The sequence below is a fragment of the Drosophila nasuta genome, chromosome X (genome assembly GCF_023558535.2).
Source record: "Drosophila nasuta strain 15112-1781.00 chromosome X, ASM2355853v1, whole genome shotgun sequence".
Classification (NCBI taxonomy): domain Eukaryota; kingdom Metazoa; phylum Arthropoda; class Insecta; order Diptera; family Drosophilidae; genus Drosophila; species Drosophila nasuta.
Window position 1 is genome coordinate 8,522,255 of NC_083459.1, and position 21,410 is coordinate 8,543,664.

At 36.3% G+C, this 21,410-nt stretch overlaps 1 protein-coding gene across 5 annotated transcripts in view; it reads right to left on the reverse strand.

Moving 5' to 3' along the window:
- Window positions 1–21,410, reverse strand: part of LOC132797131 (neuropilin and tolloid-like protein 2) — a 107,525-nt gene that overhangs the window by 14,129 nt on the left and 71,986 nt on the right. For all 5 annotated transcript variants that reach the window (XR_009633626.1, XR_009633625.1, XM_060808655.1 and 2 more), the window contains exons 8-10: window positions 20,244–20,386; window positions 18,094–18,203; window positions 15,268–15,399 (exon numbers count right to left, since the gene is read on the reverse strand). Coding sequence is in view for 3 of the 5 variants with exons in the window: in XM_060808655.1 (XP_060664638.1) it covers window positions 15,268–15,399; window positions 18,094–18,203; window positions 20,244–20,386 (385 nt within the window). In the remaining 2 variants the exon portion in view is untranslated. The remainder of the gene's footprint in view (window positions 1–15,267; window positions 15,400–18,093; window positions 18,204–20,243; window positions 20,387–21,410) is intronic.

Sequence of the window (21,410 nt, forward strand, 5' to 3'; positions counted from 1 at the left end):
CAGTGTGTAGAGAGAATGGTGTGCGAGAGAGACGACACAGAGAATGTGTGTGTGTGTGTTTTGTGTGAGAGAATTTGTGTGGTGATGTGATGTGAAAACAGACAACCAAAAAGATAGAGACAGACAGAGACAGAGAGAGAGAGAAAAAGAGAGAGAGAGAGAGAGAGAGAGAGACAATACACAACACAATCACAATGACAGAGACAGAGACAGACAGAGAGAGAGAGAGAGAGAGAGACAAACTTGGTCTATGGCCAACAGTGCGTATGCGTATTTTTCAGACTGCCAAAAGGAAGTGAGCGGGAATTGAGCTGCTTTTGTGTGTTGGCAAAGAATCATGCATGACACGACTGGCAACCAGTTGCAACTACACACACACACACACACACACAGTTGGAGAACTGATGCTGGTCACTGAAATTACAAACCATAACAAAACTAACAATCCAAGCAGGGCAAGCGGTCATGTCTTGCAACCGTCAAAAGCCAAACATACACACACACGTACACGTAGAGGACTCTTCTAATGTGCAAGGCAAACATACACAAAGGACGCTCGTAATGTGAAGCCAAACTACAAAAGTTTCACATCAAAATCGAGTAACAAAATAATATTGCAGTAAAAAACGAAATATTTATAATAATAAAAAGAAATTGTCATAATGCGACACACTAAAAGGGAGAAAGAGATCGAGAGCGACAGACCATAACAATAAAAAAAAAGTTGAGATAGACCGCAAGATGACAAGCGAAACGAGGCAAAACCATCAATAATAATTGAGAGAAAAAATCCAACATGGAAAATAAATATGTAAAATGCAACAATAAAACGCGTTCGCTTCTATTAATATTTATAATATAATATTGACTAAAAGGCAGCTTGAGCAAACGCAGCACAGAAATGGCAAAGGCTTTGTGTGCATACACTGAACAAAATAACAAGAACATTGGTCTTCAAAATTGGGTTATAAAAATAAGCACAAATTCTTAAAACCTTGAACATTAGCCAAATTCCGCAAATTAGAATAAAAATACTAAATTTGGGTTATAAAATTCTGTAATCCATCGAAATTTCTATAAAGTTTTTGTATCTAGCTGAATGAGCTAATTTAATAATAAAATAGCTCAATTTAAAAAAAATTGTAAAAAAAACAACAAAAATCAAAAAAAATATAATGTAATATTTTTTGGATCTTATAATAAGATTTTTGGTTTTTAAACTATAAGATTTTTTCCTGATATTAATAAGAACTTAGGGACTTAAATCACATGTTCTTGAAATCAAGATGTGTTTTCTTTCTTTTTTTTCATCTTTCGTTCTTTCTTCTTTATTTATTGATATTTTCTCTTTCTGACTTTCTTCTTTCTTTCTTCTTTATTAATTCTTATATCATATTTTCTTTATTTCTTCCTTTTTTTCTACTTTCTTTCTTTATTTTTTTTCGGTGTAAGTTAAATTTCATCTGTATTGATTCACTTGGCAACTGCAACTCTTGCATGTGCTTCGTTTTACTCTTTGGCTGGTGGCAGGCATTCAAAAGGCATTTATAACTCAATAAGGGGCCAAGGTAATCTTCTTACTGCAGCCCAGCAGAGAGTTTACTTTCTGACTTGCGGCTAATCCAATTTTCAATTAAAATCGCTTTAAAAAAATGGGGCAATAAGAAATCAAATCAAATAACACAAGTAATAAGAATAGGTAATAAAATAAAAGTGTTTAAACGCAATTTGACTTTAACTATAAATAGTTATGGAAAATGTTTGTAAGAAAATTATAAATAAATTGGTTACGTTCTGAGAAATGAAAAAACCTGTAAGAAGTTATTTTTTTTTAACTTAACTTATTTTAAATAATAGCTCGTTATAAAGTGATGTTCCGTTTTTCCGCACAACTCCATTAAATAAACGTTCGCCAAAATTGTTTCATGACGGCATTTCGTTGCGAAGTTCCCAGCACAAAATAAATAAAATGAAAAACAAAAACAACCTGTTTTTTTTCGCATTGATATCGCTGAAGCGATCACATGAAAAAATATGATAAATTTTAAAACAATGAAAAGAAAGCGTGTGAGACATTTTCTCGTGAAGAGAAACTGCATTAATTAAAACTGTGGAATCGCATGAATGAAATTTAAAGTCAATAAAAATTTGCAATAAAATTTGCTTGGGACACAGAAATTGGCAACGTATGTGAGTTCATCTGTTTTTTTTTTTCAATAAATTAATTTATTTAATACGGTTGTGTGGCCATGAATTTTTCATTTTTTTTTTCGATTTCCGTGCAAAATTTAGCTACATAAATGCTGTCAAAAACGGTCACTCTGAAATTTGTGCAATTTGGGAAATACCTATGTATATAACTGTTTCGCATGTCATTTATTTCGTTAATTTGGGAACAGCACTTAAAAACGAACAAATTAATAAATTAAATAAAATAAAATAACAAAACATACAAATATCGATAATGAATACAAAACTCTTCGCTCAATATAAATACTTGAATTTGCTTAAATTTAAAATAAAATAATTGTGTAAATACGCACTAAATGCTTAAATCAAACTGTCATATTTGGCCATAAATAAATGATTGTAAATATAACGAATTCGATTGAATTTTCAACAAAACTGAACGAAACCATTTTTATTTTTTGCTTATTTGCTTCAATTTTCTCAATTTACATTCGTTTTTGCTAAGTTTTTTTTTTGCTTTATTGCTTTCAAATTCTGCCGAAAGGCATCAAAATTATTTTGTTGTAATTGTGCAGCAAAATGTTCACAAATAATACTTTTGCTGCCCTTCTGCTGCCTTTGTTGTTTGTCATTTGTTTTTGTTTTTGTTTTTCTTTTTTGTTTTTGATTTGCTTATTTGTACAACATTTTCAAGATTTTCTAGCAAAATTGCAGAGAGCACAGGTGGCAGCTGTAATTGAAGCCATTTGTTGTAGCATACAGTTTCGTCTGTCCAACTTGGATCTATTTATTATTTTGTTTCCTGCTGTGAGTTTACTTTATTCTAATATTTGTCTCTTTATTGAGCAGTGTGCAAGTTTTTATTTTTTTTTTGCCTTTTAAAATAAAGCACATATTTGAATTTTGAGGTGTATTTTTTTGCTCGAACTTCATTTCATTGTTATGTATTTAAATTATTATAATTACTAAATAGTACATAAAGATTAACTCATCATGAAAAGTCTTACAATAAATTTAATAAATATAATAAACAGATCACAAATGAAATAATGAAATGTGTTTAAATGAGTTGGCATTTAAACTAAAGAAAATCATGAACTTCTGAATTATATTCGCTTCGATTTCATTCCATTGTTATTTAAATTATTATAATATTCTTTAAAATTTAGAAAAGTTAATTTAATAATAAAATAACATATAAAATAATGAATGAGTTTCCTTCTAAATTAAAAAATACATTTAAGTGTGTGAATAAAGCTAATCTCATTATAAGAGTTCTTAACACAAATTTAATAAATATAACGAACAAATTAAAGAATAAATAAAAATAATGTGTTCAAATGAGTTAATTTCACAATTAGGCAAAAATTTGAATTATTTTTTATTTTAAATATATTCCTTAGAATTTCAATTCATTCTTATTTAAATTACTGCAATTTTTGACAAGTGACAATAAAGATTAAAGAACAATAAAATAACGATAAACGCGCTTGAAATAAATAATTAATGAATTTAAGATTAAATAATAAACTGTATTTAAAATAAAACTTGAGATGTAGCTTCACTTTTAGAAATACAAATTTCTTAGGACTTCAATTAGTTGTCACTTAAATTATTTAAAGTGTAATAAATAATATAAACAAATTAAGGATAATGTGAGAAAAATTACTCAAATGAGTTGCTCTAAAGTAATTTGAATGAATGCATAGAAGAGGGCAAAGATTTATTTAGCATGCGATCAAGCTGCAATTTTCTCTGCAGGAATCAATCAATTCACTCTTCACAATTGTCAGAGTTCTTCTAGTTGAAATTTTCATATTTGTTTTGGGGGGTGCATAAATTATTTGAGTTGAATTAATTGAAATGCAATTAATTGGATTTTTGGTTTTTGGCTTTGATTTCGCTAAGCTTAATTCCAATTATTGTCAATGCTGCCGCAACGTTAATTGAGCCAGCAGCAAATGCAAATACTTTTAGGTGCCTAACACATACACACACACACACACACACACACACACACACACACAGTTGTAATTTATTTTTTATGCACATTTTAATTGGCCACAAAATTGCTGCGCAAAATTCATAAATATTTCGCACGTCTGGGGAATTTTTTGTTTAAGAGACTTTCACGCATTGCGTTTGATATTTAAATTTAATAACATCAATTTGGTTTGTATTTTTTTTGCATGCTACCACAATTGAGTTAGAAATTGCGCACTTCATGCACAATTCACATACCCTACAGTGCTAGCCAAAATTAATTGGACGTGTAGTTGTGAAACTCTGATTAATAAATACAAATAATAAAATACAATTTCGAAATCGAGAGTGTCGCGTAGTCGAGCAGTGTTTAAAAAGGCGACTTCATTAAATTATACAAATAGAGCAACTGTAAATCGTGGCAAGTGCCTCGCAGTCGAGCATACTTTTGATTTTTTATGTTGTTTTTTGGTTGTTGGTTTCACAGTTCATCAGATGCTTTTTGGCACACATATTTCACCATTTTTGCGATAATGATTTATGTTTGCATTTGACTCTTAACAATTTTGGCTCTTCTTGATGACTTTATTAAATCGTTTTCTCTGCGTTTCCTTTTTTTTTTATATATTTTATTTTATTATTTGTGTATGTGTATGTGTGTGTGTTGGCTGAAATATATTTTATGAGGATGTAAAAGTTTTGGGATCATCGCATCACTGATTTTGCTTTGCATGCAAAAGTTTGGCGTTTGTTTAATTGGAATTTTTGGCACAGGTACGAATGCGAAGGCTGCTCAGAAGAGGAGGGGGGCAAAACGGAGACAGGGGAAGTCTTTTTTGTGATGGTCTGTAGGTGCTTTGGCTTTGTGTTGCGGCAAAGGCTTGGGGGCATTTGAAAATTAACTTGGCATCAACTTTCTGCTCCTGTTAATCGCCAAGCCAATTGAAGGCAACGAGAGCAACTCGTATTCGTATGTGCCACATTCAAGTGGCATGCAACCTATTGTGGCAACAGCAAGAGTAGCTTAATTGGATTACACAAATTTCGATATTTTATTATACTAATATTTTCTATTGCATTTCTTTGATTTAGTCGAATTGAATTCACTTAGTTTGATATTCAGATTGAGGTCTTTAAATTGCATTAATCAAAAAGGGGAGTACTCACGCTGTGAGTACTTATGAATGAGTGAGTGCTACTCATCATTGTTCACTTTTTCCCCCTGCTGGCAACAAAGTGTTGTCATAGTGCCAACCGAATGCGGGTAATAAAATCAACACAAATATCAACAGAGAGCGAGAAAGAGAGAAAGCATCAAGGAGTCTTTTTCCATTGTGAACACTCGTTTATGTATGAATACGAATATGAATACTGCGAGTGTATTGTTATTCGAGTGCGCAATTGATGACAGATGGCTGTACTTGATTGATATACTCGTAATATTAATCTCTTCAATCACAATAAGAATTGCTTTACTCGATACGTAAAATGATTTTCTGATTAATAAGCTAATATATGCATATTATGGAGAGTATCGATATATATTTTGTAGAAATATAAATAAAAAAGAATAATACTGATTGATTGTGATTAACCAGAGATTTAGTGTACAGATTGAATACTTTCAACAAGTCAGTTACAGTAATTAGAAGTTAAAAACATATATTTTGAATATTTTTATGGATGGATTGATTGATGTATGATGATTAGTCAGCAGCAAATATCTGCAGAGAAATCTTCTTTATCATTTTAAACAACAAATTAATACTGAAATCTCGCTTATATCGAAGCAAAGATTGATGGTGATTGATCAGAGAGTTATTGAGCACAAACTATTAAATAGCTGTCTAAATTCACATATTGTAATTAAAAGTTAGATCTACAAACTAAAAGTTCTTAAACACTTTAAAGCGCATCAGCAATAACATTTTATCGATCAATAAAAATGCAGTTGACTAAGCAAGATGGACGATTGATCAATCAGTCCAGAGGTAAGCAGGCAAAGCTTTTGCAAAGCCTATCAAAGTGCTAGCATAATTTTAAGGCCGCCGGGCAAAATCGTTTGGAAAGAGCAAAAATGTTTCAACTGATTGACGAACTGTCTAAATGTTGTTGAATGATTGACAGCCAAGCTGTTTGGTTGCAAGGGTGGGCAACATCATAAAATGTCAATACCTTAGGAGAAGGAGAGCAAGGAGAAGGAGGTGGAGGTGAATAAATGGCAAATGGTAAGAGCATCGCATCGACACCCACGTGTTAAGTTAAAGTGCAAGCATTTCAATTCGCATTAAGCTAAAGCTTTTCTCGACTTATTTTTTTCCCCTCTGTTTCAGCTGCTGTTGTTTTTCCTGTTCTTTTGCTAACAATTCGCTTTTCACTTTGTTCAGCTTGTGAAACGTCGCCGAGTGGCATCCTCCACCGAGCATTGGAGCGATGAGGCAAAAGCCTGAAGTCTCTAGCTCCATCTTCAGCTCCATCTCCTGTCTCTCGAATGCCGCTTGGTTGCCTGCTGCTGCTTGTATGTATTATTTTATGGCCGTGGCGCTGTTTCTTTGCGAATTGCATTTCAGCTTGATTTATTTCATTTCATTTCATTTTGCTCGGGCGAATGCAATGCAGCACAGCAGATGAGGGAGACAGGAGCAGGAGGCAGAAGGCAGGAGAATGGGAAATTGATGTGAGCAAAGAAATACGGTTAGCTACATAAGTTGGTTATTACTTGCTGCTTAAGCCAATGTCCATGAACGGACCACGCCCCATACGCCTCCACACTCGCAATGTCTGTGTGCGAATTCAGTTTCTAATAAAATATTGCACTCCCAAATGCATGACAAGCCATGAGAGTAGGAGAGAGAGAGGTTAGCGTGTCTTGTATGCCTTGTATGTTAGCAGCCGCTTCTCAGATACACTTCTCCCCAGTGGGAACGAAACCAAAAGCTCCCCAATTGAGCAAACAGCTCTCAACGCGGATGAGCTGCTTCTGCTGCTTCTCTTTGGCGGAAATGGCAGTTTTTCCATTACGCTGCCATGCGTCATGACAGTGCTCGGCTGGGCTTCAAGTGTCCAGTGGCTGCCTCGCCCACTTCCTAGCTCTCTCGTCAAGTATTACTTAATTTATATGAAATATGAAATGCTGCTTGGCTACAACGACAACAATTGAGAGAGGCAAGAGCTAGAGCGAGAGCGAGAGCAAGCGCTATCAAATTAAGCTAAAATGCATTTGTCAGATGGCGGCGCAGTGACAACAAAATTGCTAAAATAATAAAACTATCAAACTATCTCCTCCTTCCCGTTCTTAGCTGGCTTTTGTGGCACGCATATGTGTCGCGTTTTACTCCTAAGCTGTTTATCTCGCAGGCGGCCGCCAAGACACGAAATGCCACCACAATGAGATGCTGCCAGACTGGAGACAGAGTAAAGAGCAGAGAGCGGAGGGAACTATGTTGCTCCCCATTGCTTCTTGCCTCTTGCCGTTGCTGTTGCCGTTGCCGTTGCCGTTGCCGTTAACGTTATCGTTGGCCACATCAGCAGCTTCTGCTGGCTGCCGTTGCAAGCAGCCAACACTAAAATATCACTCAAGGCTAAATTGCTTGCGTGTCTCTCTGCCTGTGTCTGTGTCTGTGTCTGTGTGCATTGGTAGTTCAAATATGCATTGCGGTTGTTACCAAATTGGATGCAGTTATGGCCAGGCCAATAGAGCACACTTCACACAGGAAGAGATACTATAGATAGAGAGAGAGACAGAGGTGCGTTTCATGCTCAGCGTAAAAGCATTACCTTCTTCCACTATGGTAAGCTATTTGTAGTTAAAAAGTATTATCTTCTAGTAAGCTATCTCCTAATCCATGTCCAGAAAGATTCTAATTTATACTTTTGCAATGAAAGTGATGAAAACTATTCTGCATTAAATTTGGAAAGATTTTTACTGTTCTTTTTTAAATGTTTAATAAACGATGTTCTAAAATCATTTGACAAAATGTAAAGTATTCAACCTCAAAATTTTGAAGATTTCATAAACTTGCACTTCAAATTTGATCTACAAATTATTAGCACTTCGATTACTTAAGAAGCTTAATGAAGTCTACTATAAATGTATTTAATAAAACTTAAACGATTTTCATGTTTGTGATAAAGAGTTGACTACACTTTAGAACATTAAATGTTTAAAATGTTAACTTAACTATGTCATAAATTCATTTATTGAAAGCTTATTAGACTAAAAAAGTTGCTCAGCAAAATATTTTCAAAATATTTCAATGACTCATGAGCTAACGTTTTATTGGCAATTTAATAACTCATAGAATGTTGAATTAAATTTAATTTAATCATTTGTAGATTTCAGAAGTTATTTTAAGTAATTCTTTGTGAGGATTTTTAAGATCTTAAGCTGAAGTTTAGAAGGCAATTGGCACATGGAATATTTTCAAAGTTAAATGAACAAAATCGTAATATTTTTGAACGAATTTCAACATTTCTCAAGGTAACTTATGTGGATTGCAATTTTTGAAACTTACGAACTGCTTTTCGAATATGTAATGTGCACTAGACTGTTGAATGGTATTCAATTGATTTCTGGAGGTATAAAATCTATTCCACCATCTTTGCATAAAGGAAACAAATCTTGGCCAAAATGAAATGGAGAGTCGTCAGTCAGGGCGTGGCGTCTGGAGTGGAAAAGAATTGGTCAGGAAGAGCAAAGCAGTTAACACGTTTGCAATGTCAACTGTGGAATGTGGCAGGCACTTCGCATCTCTGCTCAACCTTTTTGTGGCTCGCCACAAAAATAGAAAACTAGAAAATAAGGAAAACTAGAAAAATACCCGCCTGCCTGCCAAAGTTGCAAAGATCTGCACTGTGTTTCATTTTTTTGGCAGTCGCTTGGAGCGACTCTCGCTGCCAAAATTGCGTGGCATGTGGGAAGTATGTGTGGCAACCACACATACACACACATACACACACATACGTATATTGCTACTATATATTTTTTATCTGCAAGTACATGCTCAAATCTAGATGCTAAAAGCATAAAATACTTCTACTATAACGTAGCATATGAGAACGGGGCAAGCGAACGGACAACGGACAACGGCCGCGGCCGTTGCATGCAACGGTGGCAACATACACATATGGAAAAATACATACATTTATTTTATTAGACATTGAGAAAACACGAGTGTATGTATGAATATTTTATCCTTTATCTTTTGCTACGAATATTTCGTTTTCTTCTCTCTGATTTTTCTATTGTTTTCCTGCCACGCTTCGATTTCGAGTCGAGGGTTTTCTTTCCCTTCGGGTTTTTTTTTATATTTTCTTCAACCGGTTTGGTGGTTTGTTTTATTTTACATTTTTGTTTTTTTGCATTGTTTTTGCCGCCATTTAGTTGGCATAACGGCATATTAAAGTGGCCAACGATGGCGTTGCCGCAAAGCAATTTCCTTGCGGCTCTCGGCCAGATACCAAACTCACAAACACACATATGCAGAGTGTGTGTGTGTTGGGGGGTCAGGAATGAAAAACCTCCCTAAGCTATCGGCTTATCCAAGCATCAAGCATCGTGAATCGCGCATCGCACATCGTGAATCGTGGCATCGTGGAATCGTCAATCGATCGAAACTGCTGCTGAATGATTTTTATCAAATCCGCTGACGTTGAATTGATTTGATTCGATGTGCGCTTTGTGCAAATTTATTTGATGCAGTTTCATAAATGCGACCGGCAATAAAAAGACTGCCACAGTTTTTACTTTTCAATCTCGCAGCCTCCTCCAAAAAAAACACAAAAAAAATCCCCTCGAGTCTGTCGACTTTTATCATTTTTCTGATGGCATAATTTTCCCACGTCCCAGAAAACAGTTTGACTCCAAGAAAAAAAAAATAAAAGGAGAGAAAGGTGAAGCGGCACGCACAGTTATCCCATCTATCCAAACACACACCCAACACACACACACACACACACCTCTTGAAGCTGTGCCAAACACTTGAGGCGATAATCAGATTGCCACCTTTTCCCCTGACCCACTTAAAGCAGCCTCAAAAGGAGGCACGTGTGCTAAGCATACGGAGTGGAAAAGAAGGAGGAGAAGGAACAGAAGCGAGGGGAATGTCAGTGTGTGTTTATTGAACCATTCGACGTGCATAGTCAGCGGCTGTTTTACAATTCGGCATCGATAGCAAGCACCCACCCACCCACAAAAAAAAAACCGAAAAGAAAGCCGTTTAAAATTGTGTTCTAAACTTTGGCATTAAGTATACGCCGGGTTATTCAAGTTTTTTCTTTGCTTTGCGGCGCGTTGATTTAATCATAAGTTTATAATTCACTGCGTCGTTTAACGCTTAACGATTACCGATTTACGATTTACGATTACCGATTATTGATTACAGATTACACAGATTACTGATGAGCGATTAACGAGTGATCCGGAAACTTGTCCGCTGATTGCCATTTAATTGTGCAATTAAATGCAATCGCCCAAATATTCTTAATTACACACTGTGTCTGCATACTGCCAGCACACACTGTGCTGTGCAAATTCAATTCTATTCGATGAGTTGCTGCAATTCCATAAAATTTTCACAATCGACACAAACAACAAAAAAAAACCGCTCAATTTTTTCCTATTTTTTTCTCGGACAAGTTTTAAGTGGTTGCCGCCTCTGTGATTATCATAACTTTCGATAGATAGTTATTACTATGGTTTTTTTTTGTTTTTGCTCTTTAGCTTTTTGCTTGGCTCTATTTCATTTCGTTTTTCGCATTTATTTTTATGCCTTTCATGCGCCAAAAGTCAGAAGTCAAAAGTCGTTTCATTTTGTTAGACAGTTAATTTTGTAAACGCTGAATGGCCTTTAAGTGTTACACTATTACAGATAATAGATCGATGTGGAATACTATAGTACAATAGCTTCTCTATGTGTGTGTGTGTGTGATTGCTGAGTGTTTGTATTACGCATTATTGTTTTGTGCTGCCCTAATTGAATTGGTCGCTAGCTAATCAAAACAGATTTATTAGCACAATGCAATGCGTTAACCTTCCATGATTGCTATGTGTGTTGCGTGTGCGCTGATAAAAGCCCTTCGGCCGCCATAGAGGTATTCAAATTAAGTGAGAGTGGAGTACTCAAATACTCAGAAATCAGATATCAACAATATGTGTATTGGGAAAATATTAAAATAACTGATAATAAATTGCATTTATTAATGATTACATTCGATTTGAAAGTCTACAAAATTGCCTCAAGCCTGAAAGATTGTGTTTTATGTTAGTAATATTTATAATTTGATAAGTTATTTATTTACTTAAAAAGGTTAGTAATAATTAAAATTCATTGTAATTATTTCTAAAGCACTGGCTGTAAAGGTCTTCGGCTCAATTCGATAAGTTAATCTGTATTTCTCACTACAACTGCTAATTTTGTGATTGCAGGAAATTTATGTTACAGGCAGAAAGAAGCATCTCTGACTCCAAAAAGTATTCATATGTATTTTTTACCGCACTGTTTGGCTCTTATTGATAGTGGGTATCTCACAGTCAAGCACACTCCACTCTGGTTTTCTTACAAGTGTTTGCATAATCACTTTTCAGTTTTCTCTTTACAACGTGTATTGTAATTATCTCATTTTGCTTTACAGGGTATGCTTATTGTTGCTTATGAATTCGCAATGTTAGCGCATGCTAATTAATCACTAATTTGTGTAGCTGTAGCATTGATGAAACTCTTATGCCTTGCAATGTGGCACAAGTGCTGCCACTGAAGTGCAATTTGAAGTGGCAGCAGCATTGTTTCATGGGGCGGTGGAAGTTGCAGAAGGAGAAGCTGCTCCACATATACATACGTATGTAAAATAATATTGCGTTGTCGCCATTGTCTGCGTGTCTTTGACTTTGCTGTTGCTGTTGTTGTTGCTCAGTTGTGTTGGTTGTGTTGTGTTGTCTTGTCTTTGGCTGCGTTGTCGCTTTATGTAGTCGGCAGTCAAGGAATTTAATAGACACAGCGTGGCAAGGACGCAAGGCAACGCAACGCATCGCAACGCAACGCATTGGATTGCGCTTGGCATCCTTTTGGGTGTCGTAGGTGTCGTCTGCTGTTGGCAGTCTGGTAATTCTAATGGCGTGTGACATTTCGAAATGTAAAATAGACACACACACACACACACACAGAGATAGACACACAGAGACAGAGGAGCGCATAACACACTCGACGTATACATAGCATTGATGAAGCGTGTGACAAACTTAGTCAACTCAAATGAAATTTGTTAGATGAAATTGGCCAAAAAGGTGCTGCTGATGCTGCTCTGGCATTTCTTTCATCCGTTTTCCCCACTTTGCCGTGGCTTGTTTTGCTAAAAGCAAATAGAAAACAGCAAAGCACACAAATCCAAGCTGGGAGGCGTGTGTTTAATCAAGCGGTCTGCCGCCATCTGCGCAGCTGGTTGCGCGCTCTATAAATATGGCCAAGTGTTGGCAACGCCCAACAACCAGACCCAACACACACACACACACACACACACACACATCAGGGCACACACTTAATTAACTTGCTGCGAAGCAGATGTAGTGTATTTTTGGCCATGAGCTGCTGGCGTCACAATGATATTCAATTTAAGCTCGAGTCTCTGTTTCGGTTTCACCATCAGCTTCAGCTTCAGCTTCAGCTTTTGCTTCGACGTCGCTCGTCAATATTCCAAAAGTCAAAGTCAAACGCAATCTTTCACTCGCTTTCACTGCGTTCTCTGTCCCTGTCTCTTTCCTACTCCCTTTGCTGTGAGCTGGCTCAGCAAGTAATGCCCTAGGGAACCACTGGACGCCGACGACGACGGCGACGGCTGACGATGGCAATGCCATGACAATAAAATGGTTTGCCATGTCATGCGGGCGAGAGACCGAGAGCGAGAGCCTGAGCGAGACGACATCGGGCGAGTTGTATTGAAATCGACAGCTAATGAAATGTTGCCCCAGATAGCAAACATGCCGTTGCACGCCACGCGGCCAGTGGACAACGTTCCCCAAAGAGTTCTCGAGAAGTGCCAAAAACAAACCACGAAGAGGAAAACCAAAAGACAGCGAACGTTGCTGTTGATTCCTTATGCTCAGTGCCATCATAAATTGTAATTACAATCTAGAGCATTTGATTCCCATGCCATGAGAGAGAGTGTAGAGTCAAGGTCAAGCAGATGCTATCATTCATTCAACTATTTTGCCGGTCACGTGGCGTATAAGTAATATTGACAGTGCAGACAAATTGAAGCAGCGTTTTGGTCAGCCAGCCGTTAAGCCGCTGGCTCAAGTACTCATAGTACGACAACGAACTGTGGAACTGTGGAGAGTTGAGAGTTGAGAGATGGCAAAGTAATGTGTCCACTAGATGTGTCACGCATACATTGCGTATACGCAACGTCTGCAAGTGTGCGTGTGTGTGCGCATGAAGAGCTGTCAATGGCCATTGCCAATGCCATCGCAGTCTGCCTCTCAGTTTCTCAAGCACAATTGATGTGCGATGAGCCATGAAAATAAGTCGTGTCCAGCATTCGAGTTGAAGGCACTTGCTTCGGTTTTTCTGCTTTAAAATAAAGTCAAAGTACAACTTTTGCACACACGTCTTTTCCCTGAATTCATGTAAATTAATGAGCAAAGATCAACAGCTTCGTTTTTCAGCCGAAAAACGCAACACAAACTTGGCTGTAAATCAAAGTAAAGTAAGCATAAAAATTGCAATGAAAATGTTGTGGAAATTATGTACACTAATGAAATGCGTTCGCACGAACGCTGCGTCAGTTCATATCAAAGAAAAGTTTAGGCACACACACATACACACACACATCAAAAGGTAATCGGCGAAAAAGAAAATTGTCTGGCATTGCTATGGATTCGTTTAAGCCAAATGAATTCAAGTTGATGGCCATGTTAATGCTTGTTGGCTGCTTCAAAGTACTCGTAATATCGCTACTTAATGTTTGCAATTAAAGCTCATTATACCCTGTAAATGCGCAGCCTTATCAAAGAGGTTAACTAAGTAGTTAACAAAGTGTGGAAAAACAACGAAATTTGGTTGCGCTTTTTTGCTTATGTTGTTGCACTTGTTGTTCCGCGCGTTTATTGATTATTATTGACTAGTCTGTTTACAGGATATCTGCATAATCGAATTCGTTCGTTCGTTCGTTCGTTGGCTGTTTTTATATTGCTAATTTCGAATTTGGGGCAATTTTGAGTCAGCTGCACGCAAAAACAAAAGGCAACCCACAAAAATCATAGCATACTTTCGTGCGCTCATTACGTTTCACACAAACACCCACACACACACACACGAAGATAATGGCGAAATGAAGAGTGAAAGAGAGAGAGAGAGAGAAAGATAGAGTGATAGAGTGAAAGAGACAGAGTGAAAGCAGCAGGATTTGGTTACATGTTTGGCTACATTTTGCATATCTATTCAGCTGGAATAACTAAACATTTTTTTTGTTGTTTTTGTTTTATAATTACATACATTAAATTTTGCTGCTTGCTTTTGTGTGCTGCCTATGTACGTGTGTGTGTGTGTGTGTGTGCGTTTGTGTGCATGAATGTATTACAAAAGAAATGCCAGATAGTCGTTGAATGCAATTTAATCGTATAGTAGACTGCAGGCTCTACCAGACAGACCGAAATAGAGAGTGAGGGAGAGAGAGGGAGACACACACATAGTAAGGAAAAGAGTGTATTTAAGGGGAAAGGTGGGGAGTGGGATGTGGGGGGATGCAAGCGGAAGCAGCACAGCACGAGCATAATATTGAGAGCGTGAGCACACACACACACACGTAGTGTCAGTGTCAGTGTCAGAGTTGTGAGAGCAAGGCAAATACGAGTAGGATTATATAGCTATAGCTACATATACATACATACATATAGATATATATGGTAGCCTATATCTATATATGATGGCTATTACTAAGGCTAAGGCACAGTCTGAGAGATGAGAGATTATTTAGCTGGGGTGAGCGGGGGGACGGGTGAGCGAGCGAGCGAGCGAGCGAGCGGGGGTGGAGGGAGAGAGAGGCGCGCACACATGTTGCCTATATTACAATCAAGCATTTTCATTTCTTTACGATACTTACGCGTATTATCTTCTGATCACGTATTATCTTTCGAATGCAGTTCACAATGAATGTGATTACCATGCCGCCGAGTATCAGGCCAAACACAATGATAATGATGACCACGTGCTCCGACTGTCCATTCGTTTCAGTCTGTGAATGAATTAGAAATTTAAATGCCAGTAATTAGTATCACTTTTATATATAGTTCTCAAGAGTGTACTAAATATTAAAGCAAGAATTGTGTGAATCTTCTGACTCGCGATGCCTTAAAGAAATGCCTTTTAATTGGAAGTTTCTATTATTGATATTCACGAAGTAAAGAAGCTCTACAAAACAATGAACAACCTGATATATTTTCTACTCTGTGGTATATTTTGATTGTAGTACAATTTTGATATACCAAATATAGCCTTCGGTATATCTTAGTATAATAATATCTTTGGTATATTTGTAGAATATGGTAATACTGAAAATGAATAGCGGGTATCACACAGTCCAGTACACTCGAATTATTATATTACATATGTATATATTAAGTATACGCATTACTTTAAATATGTATAAAACTAGTATGAAAGCTACAATCGAGTGTGCTATTATTCTGAAAATATACCAAATATTATTCTGGGCAAATACTAACATATACCGAATGCCATATTTGGTGTATCAATATACTTTTACATTCAAAATATACCATATCTGTTGAAAGTTTCTTAAGTTCTTAACATAGCCAGATGTGCAATAGTTTTCACACCATCGTAAATGAAATTAAAAGACTTTAAAAGTTAATTGGAATTAAATGCAATTTAGTCTTTCAAAAGCAAACTGCAATTTAAATATATTTTTGAATATTGAAAACATGTTTTCAACCGATAAGTTGATTGTTAATGATCAAAGCAATGCTGAAAATAAAATAAGCTTAATTACTGTCAAATAAAGTAGCTTGAATATGGTAGCATTAAATTGTGCGCTCCAAAAATAAATCGAAATCAGCTTTGCGCATTTTAAAGATTTCTTAAGAAGCTGAAGTGAGTGGAAATGCGAAGATGTCTTTAAGCTTATTAAAACTCATTGTTAGGTCATTCACGTACTTTGCTCGTTTGTTGATTGTTGAAATTGCGAATGGGAATGTGAATGCGAATGTGATTGCGAGTAAGCTACTAAAAATAACATTTATGCTTTACAAATTAGGTAAAAGTTGTTAAATATGCTACGAGAGCTCATTTACGGCAGCACATTAAAATTTGAGGATTAGCTAATAAAATGGATGAATGGCTGGCTTTTGTGTTGTTGTTCTTGTTGTTGTTGTTGCTTGTTAGTGGCCAATTTCGAAAACAAAATTCGATGCACGCAATTAACAAATGATTCAGCGCAAAATTTTAATGCGAACTAATTAAATAAACATAATTTGTGTACGCACATGATTGAGCTTATGATTGACCCATTGGGCTAATTATGAAATGAATGGGCGCTCCCCCAAAAACATTTGAATTATTTTGTAATTCAATCAAAATATTATCGATGATGCCCACTCCAAATCAAAAGCGTTTAATCGCTCCATTACCTACAATTTTCATTCCATAGCAAAATCATCTAATTTTCTACTTTATTGTTCCCTTATATACATATATGAATTGAAAAATTCTATATATGTATTTAGTCCGGTGATTAATGAGCGTTTTTCTGTGAATTGTCAGCTGAAGCTTAAAGTTGTATTCAGTAATTTTTTTTAGGATTCTCATTACAGCAAAGCCAAAGCACATTTATGTTCTCTTGATTTATCAGATCGCCATAAAAAACTTTGCATTTAACATAACAATTTGCCTGGCTGCCTTAGACAAGTTGTAATTTATTTTTTTATTTTACTAAATTCCCTTGGAATGCTCATTTAAAACAAATTTCAAGAGTCATAAAATCTACGTTTTATGCAAAGATTTATTTCACTGATGTGTCCATTTCGATACCCTATAAAAGCTGCCAAAAGGTAGCTTCGTTTTTCTGAATAGAATTTGATTAATTACTGTCATTTATATTTGTTTTTCTCTAAGTATATATATTTTTTTAAATTTCATTTAATTAAAATTATATATTTTATAGAATATAAATAAATTTACAGGCTATTTAAACTGTCAGTCTAAGCTAAAGCACATGCAAAACTTATATGAGGGTTAAGAGTTAAGTTAAGCACAGTTTTCGAGTGGATTTGATAGTTAAAATCCTTTCTTAAGTTGAAGTGAAGGGTTCTTTAAGGATGTCGTAAAGTAGCAACATGCGGTTGCGTTTGTTTCTTTTTAGTTTGCCTTTTTTTGTGTGTCTATTCTTTATTTAGTGCAGTTAGCACAATTAGTTGAGTTTTTGGGGCATTTTCCAACATTGGCGATTTGCAGAGAGCAATAGAAAACTATTTGCGGTCCACTTTAATGGCAGAGCAAGTAAGTACGAGTTTTTTGGGGCCCAGCGAGTGCTGAGAATCGTGCTTGGAAGTCTTTATCAAATCTAATGATCTAACACAATTGCTGTGCCAACAACAAATAATAAACAAACAAAAAACTGTGGAGGGGAGCGTGAGGGGGCAGAGGAAACTGTGACTGAGCACGCCTGAAATACAAACCTCAAACTTTGGCAACAAAACTTATTTTGGCCAACTTTTTGGCTCTCTTTGTATGTGTGAACGTGTTGGGCATTGGCTTATAATGATAGTGAGTCTTATGTGTGTGTGTGTGTGGCACATGCGTTGCCCTATAATTAGATGCACGTTTGTTTGGCCTACATAATGTGTGTGTGTGTGTCTGTGTGTGGGCATGCTCAAGGACTCGTTATCCTTTCGCTTACTCTTACTCTTACCTTGCACTTCTCCTCGTCCCAGCGAAATTTGCAGTTGTCCCGCTCATTACACATTAGTTCCTGTGATATGCAGGTCGCATCCTCGCAATCGTACTCATCACTGGCGCAACCTATTGAGAGTAAAAGACATGGTTTAAAATAAACAATAAAGACAGAGATGGATAGATTAAATCAAATAAAAAATACCAACAGAAAAACAGAAAAAAACAACGGCAATCAACAGCAGTAACTGAAGCTGTAGCTGGAGCTGGAGCAAAACAAATACGTATAATCTCAAACATAAATCGTCCTCCAGCAACAATAATTGCAATGCCTGCGACAGTGACAACTAAAAGTACAACCTCAGTCTTTGTCTATGTGACGATAGCTGTAAACTGTAAAGTGCCAAAGTCGAAGTTGCGCGTTCTGCGAACGAGCCAGAGCGAGAGCGAGAGAAGCTAACAATGCCCAGGAACAAAGGACAATCGTTGAATGACAAAAGAGTGCTTAGCCTTTGGCAACAGGCGGCAATCACGCAAAACTGGTCGGCAGACAGTCAGCTAGCCGGATGAACAGACAGACAGACAGACACGACAGACACGACAGACAGAGGCACAGTTAGACGCTTAGCTAGCTTTCGCAAAGCAAACGCAGAGACAACCAACATGGACAGTTGTGTGTTGACGTCGAAGATGTTTGCCGCCGCCGCAGGCCATTACAAATGGCCAAGAGTGAAAATGGCAGAAAGTCTGCCAAAAAAGCCATCTCCCAAAAAAAGAAACAGAACAAAAAAAAAACAAAAGGGGCCGCCAATGTCTCCGCCTCCGTTGGTTCCGTTTCGGCTTCAGTTTTGGGACTTGGACTCTAGTGTTTGTGTAGCCAGTTCGGATTGTGGCAGCTTAACATTGGATTGCTCTGGATTTCGCCCATGCCCATTGTCCTTGTTCCGTTTGCAGCTCCTTCTCTTGCTGCTCTTTGTTGTTGCCGTTGCCGTTGCCTTTTTCAAAAGTTCGCGTAACGCACGTGCGGCAAATTTGAAGGATTAGCCACAACCAACAACACTTTGGTCATGAGGTTGCTCTATTTTCTCACATTACGCATTCAACGCTGAAGGAGTTAGTGTCTTAATAACCAAACTTCATAATCACACACGCATACATTTTCGTAGAATTCTCGGAAATATTACTCATAAATGAATTTTGATTAAAGCAAAATTTATAAATAAAATCAACCCAATTTATCAAAATGTAATTAATCAAAAAATAAAAGTCATATTTCTATCTGTAGTATAATATTTTCTCTTTCATGAGCTCACTCTTTTAATTTTTGTATTAAATATTTTCGTTTGAAGATTTTCTATTTTACATAATACATTTAAAAAAGTATATCATAAATATATCTAATAGTTAAACGGTTGCTTCTAAATACTAAAAGAATACGTATCAAATTAAATATAATAGATAATGTTTAATATTATACCATTCCAAAATTTGTTTGCTTTGTATTTAATATTGCGTTCACAAATCTTTTAACTATTTATTAATTAATAATATATTTTGAATTTTCCATTTAATAAATTTAATGGCTTTAAACTATTGATTTTAACATTTTATTCTGAATATTTTATATTTAACATTGACTATTCAATACTTTTGATTATTTTCACTCTAGTTTTATCTATCTCCTTTTAATGTTTAATTCTTTTAATGAATATTTTCCTATTTAATATTTGTATTTAGAATTTTTCGTATAAGATTTTCTATTAAAATTTTCTATTCTCGAAAATCGATTTAATATTCAATATTTTGTACTTTTTATTAGCTATTCATTATCGACTATTGAAACCTTTTAGCTATATTCTCCATTTAATATTTTGAACTTAATTTCTTAAATAATTTCTAATTATTTTTTTTTTGTATATCTTTGTTGTTTTTAATACTTTCTATTCTTAGACGGCGAGTGTATTGAAACTTCGGCTAGCCGAAGACGTATAATTTCATTATTTTGCTTGTTTATTTGTGTGTGGTTAAAACATCATAGCAAAAGTACTTTACTGTGGCAGTGTGCTCCAAAGTTGGGACACTATATACTATGTATATATACATATATATTTTGCTTTTGTTTTTGTTTTTTGAAAGTTGTTAGCAGTTTGAATTGTGGGTGGAACTTACTGCCTGAGCCGCGGTCCCGAAACGCTGTGTATAGAATGGCGAACGTTGAGGTAATCGCACTTTGTTCGGCGTAAAATCGCATGTGCAGAATATTGGACTCTGTTGTAATACTTTCGCCCGCCGAGCCACAAAAGTTTTTCACTCTGCAACAACACAAAGAGAAGTGGAAGAAAAACAGAGTGAGAGAGAGAGGGTGAGTAAGAGTGAATGGAAAGGAAAATGTGTAACAGATAAAATAAATGACAACAGCGAAAATAAAGAAGAGAATACAATCAATAAAGAGCGAGTAGAGAAATGCTTTTTAATTTCGCACCGAGGGTCGCCTTAAAGCAAATGTTTGTACTGTAATTTAATATTTCGATGGAGAGTAAATAAAGTGAGTTCTAATAATAAATAAAAATATAGAAATATATATATTAAATATATATTTCATAATATCTACGCGACTCTTTATTGGAATTGTTTCAACTATCTTAAATTGATCTATTTACGTCCATAGCCAAAACTAATGCGAACTAATTGCCAAACTGTTTTGAAAGCGTTCTCGTTTAAGCGATTTACTTGCTTTGCATGCATTGCAAAACACGCATGTGTTTGTGTGGCAAAGATTTCGAATGGGAATCGAAGGGACACTTGAGAGCGACAGCTATGGCCACTTCGCAGCCAGTGGAAATAGCAATGGCAATTGGCAAAAGGGCAATGGCAATGGCCCTGGCAATGGCAATGGCAACTAGCAGCAAATCAATGAGTATGCCAAACTGCCAGCCTGCCTAGAATGTGCGACTCTGGCTAGACAGAGAGTCAAGCTATACACAGACCGCCAGCCACATAGAAAGAACAGTCAATCACTTTGAGTGGTGCTGTCATTGACGTCGTCGTCGTCGTCGTCGACATCGACGTCGTCGTTATTCCCATCAGTGGGGCACACAAAAGCCAAAAGCCGTAGTCTGGCCTTTCAAAAAGCAGGCCTTAAATCGAATGCCATTGCAATTGCCATTGGCTGGAGAGGGGGAATGGGGGAGAACAGTATAACAGCAGCAACAAGTGGAAATTTGTTGAATGGCAGCGTTCAAAAAGTGATTGGTAGAAGGGACAGAGAGAGAGAGAGAGGTGGAAGAGGCTAGGATATGCATGAATCGTGAATCGTGAATGGGCTGTGGGCTGTGT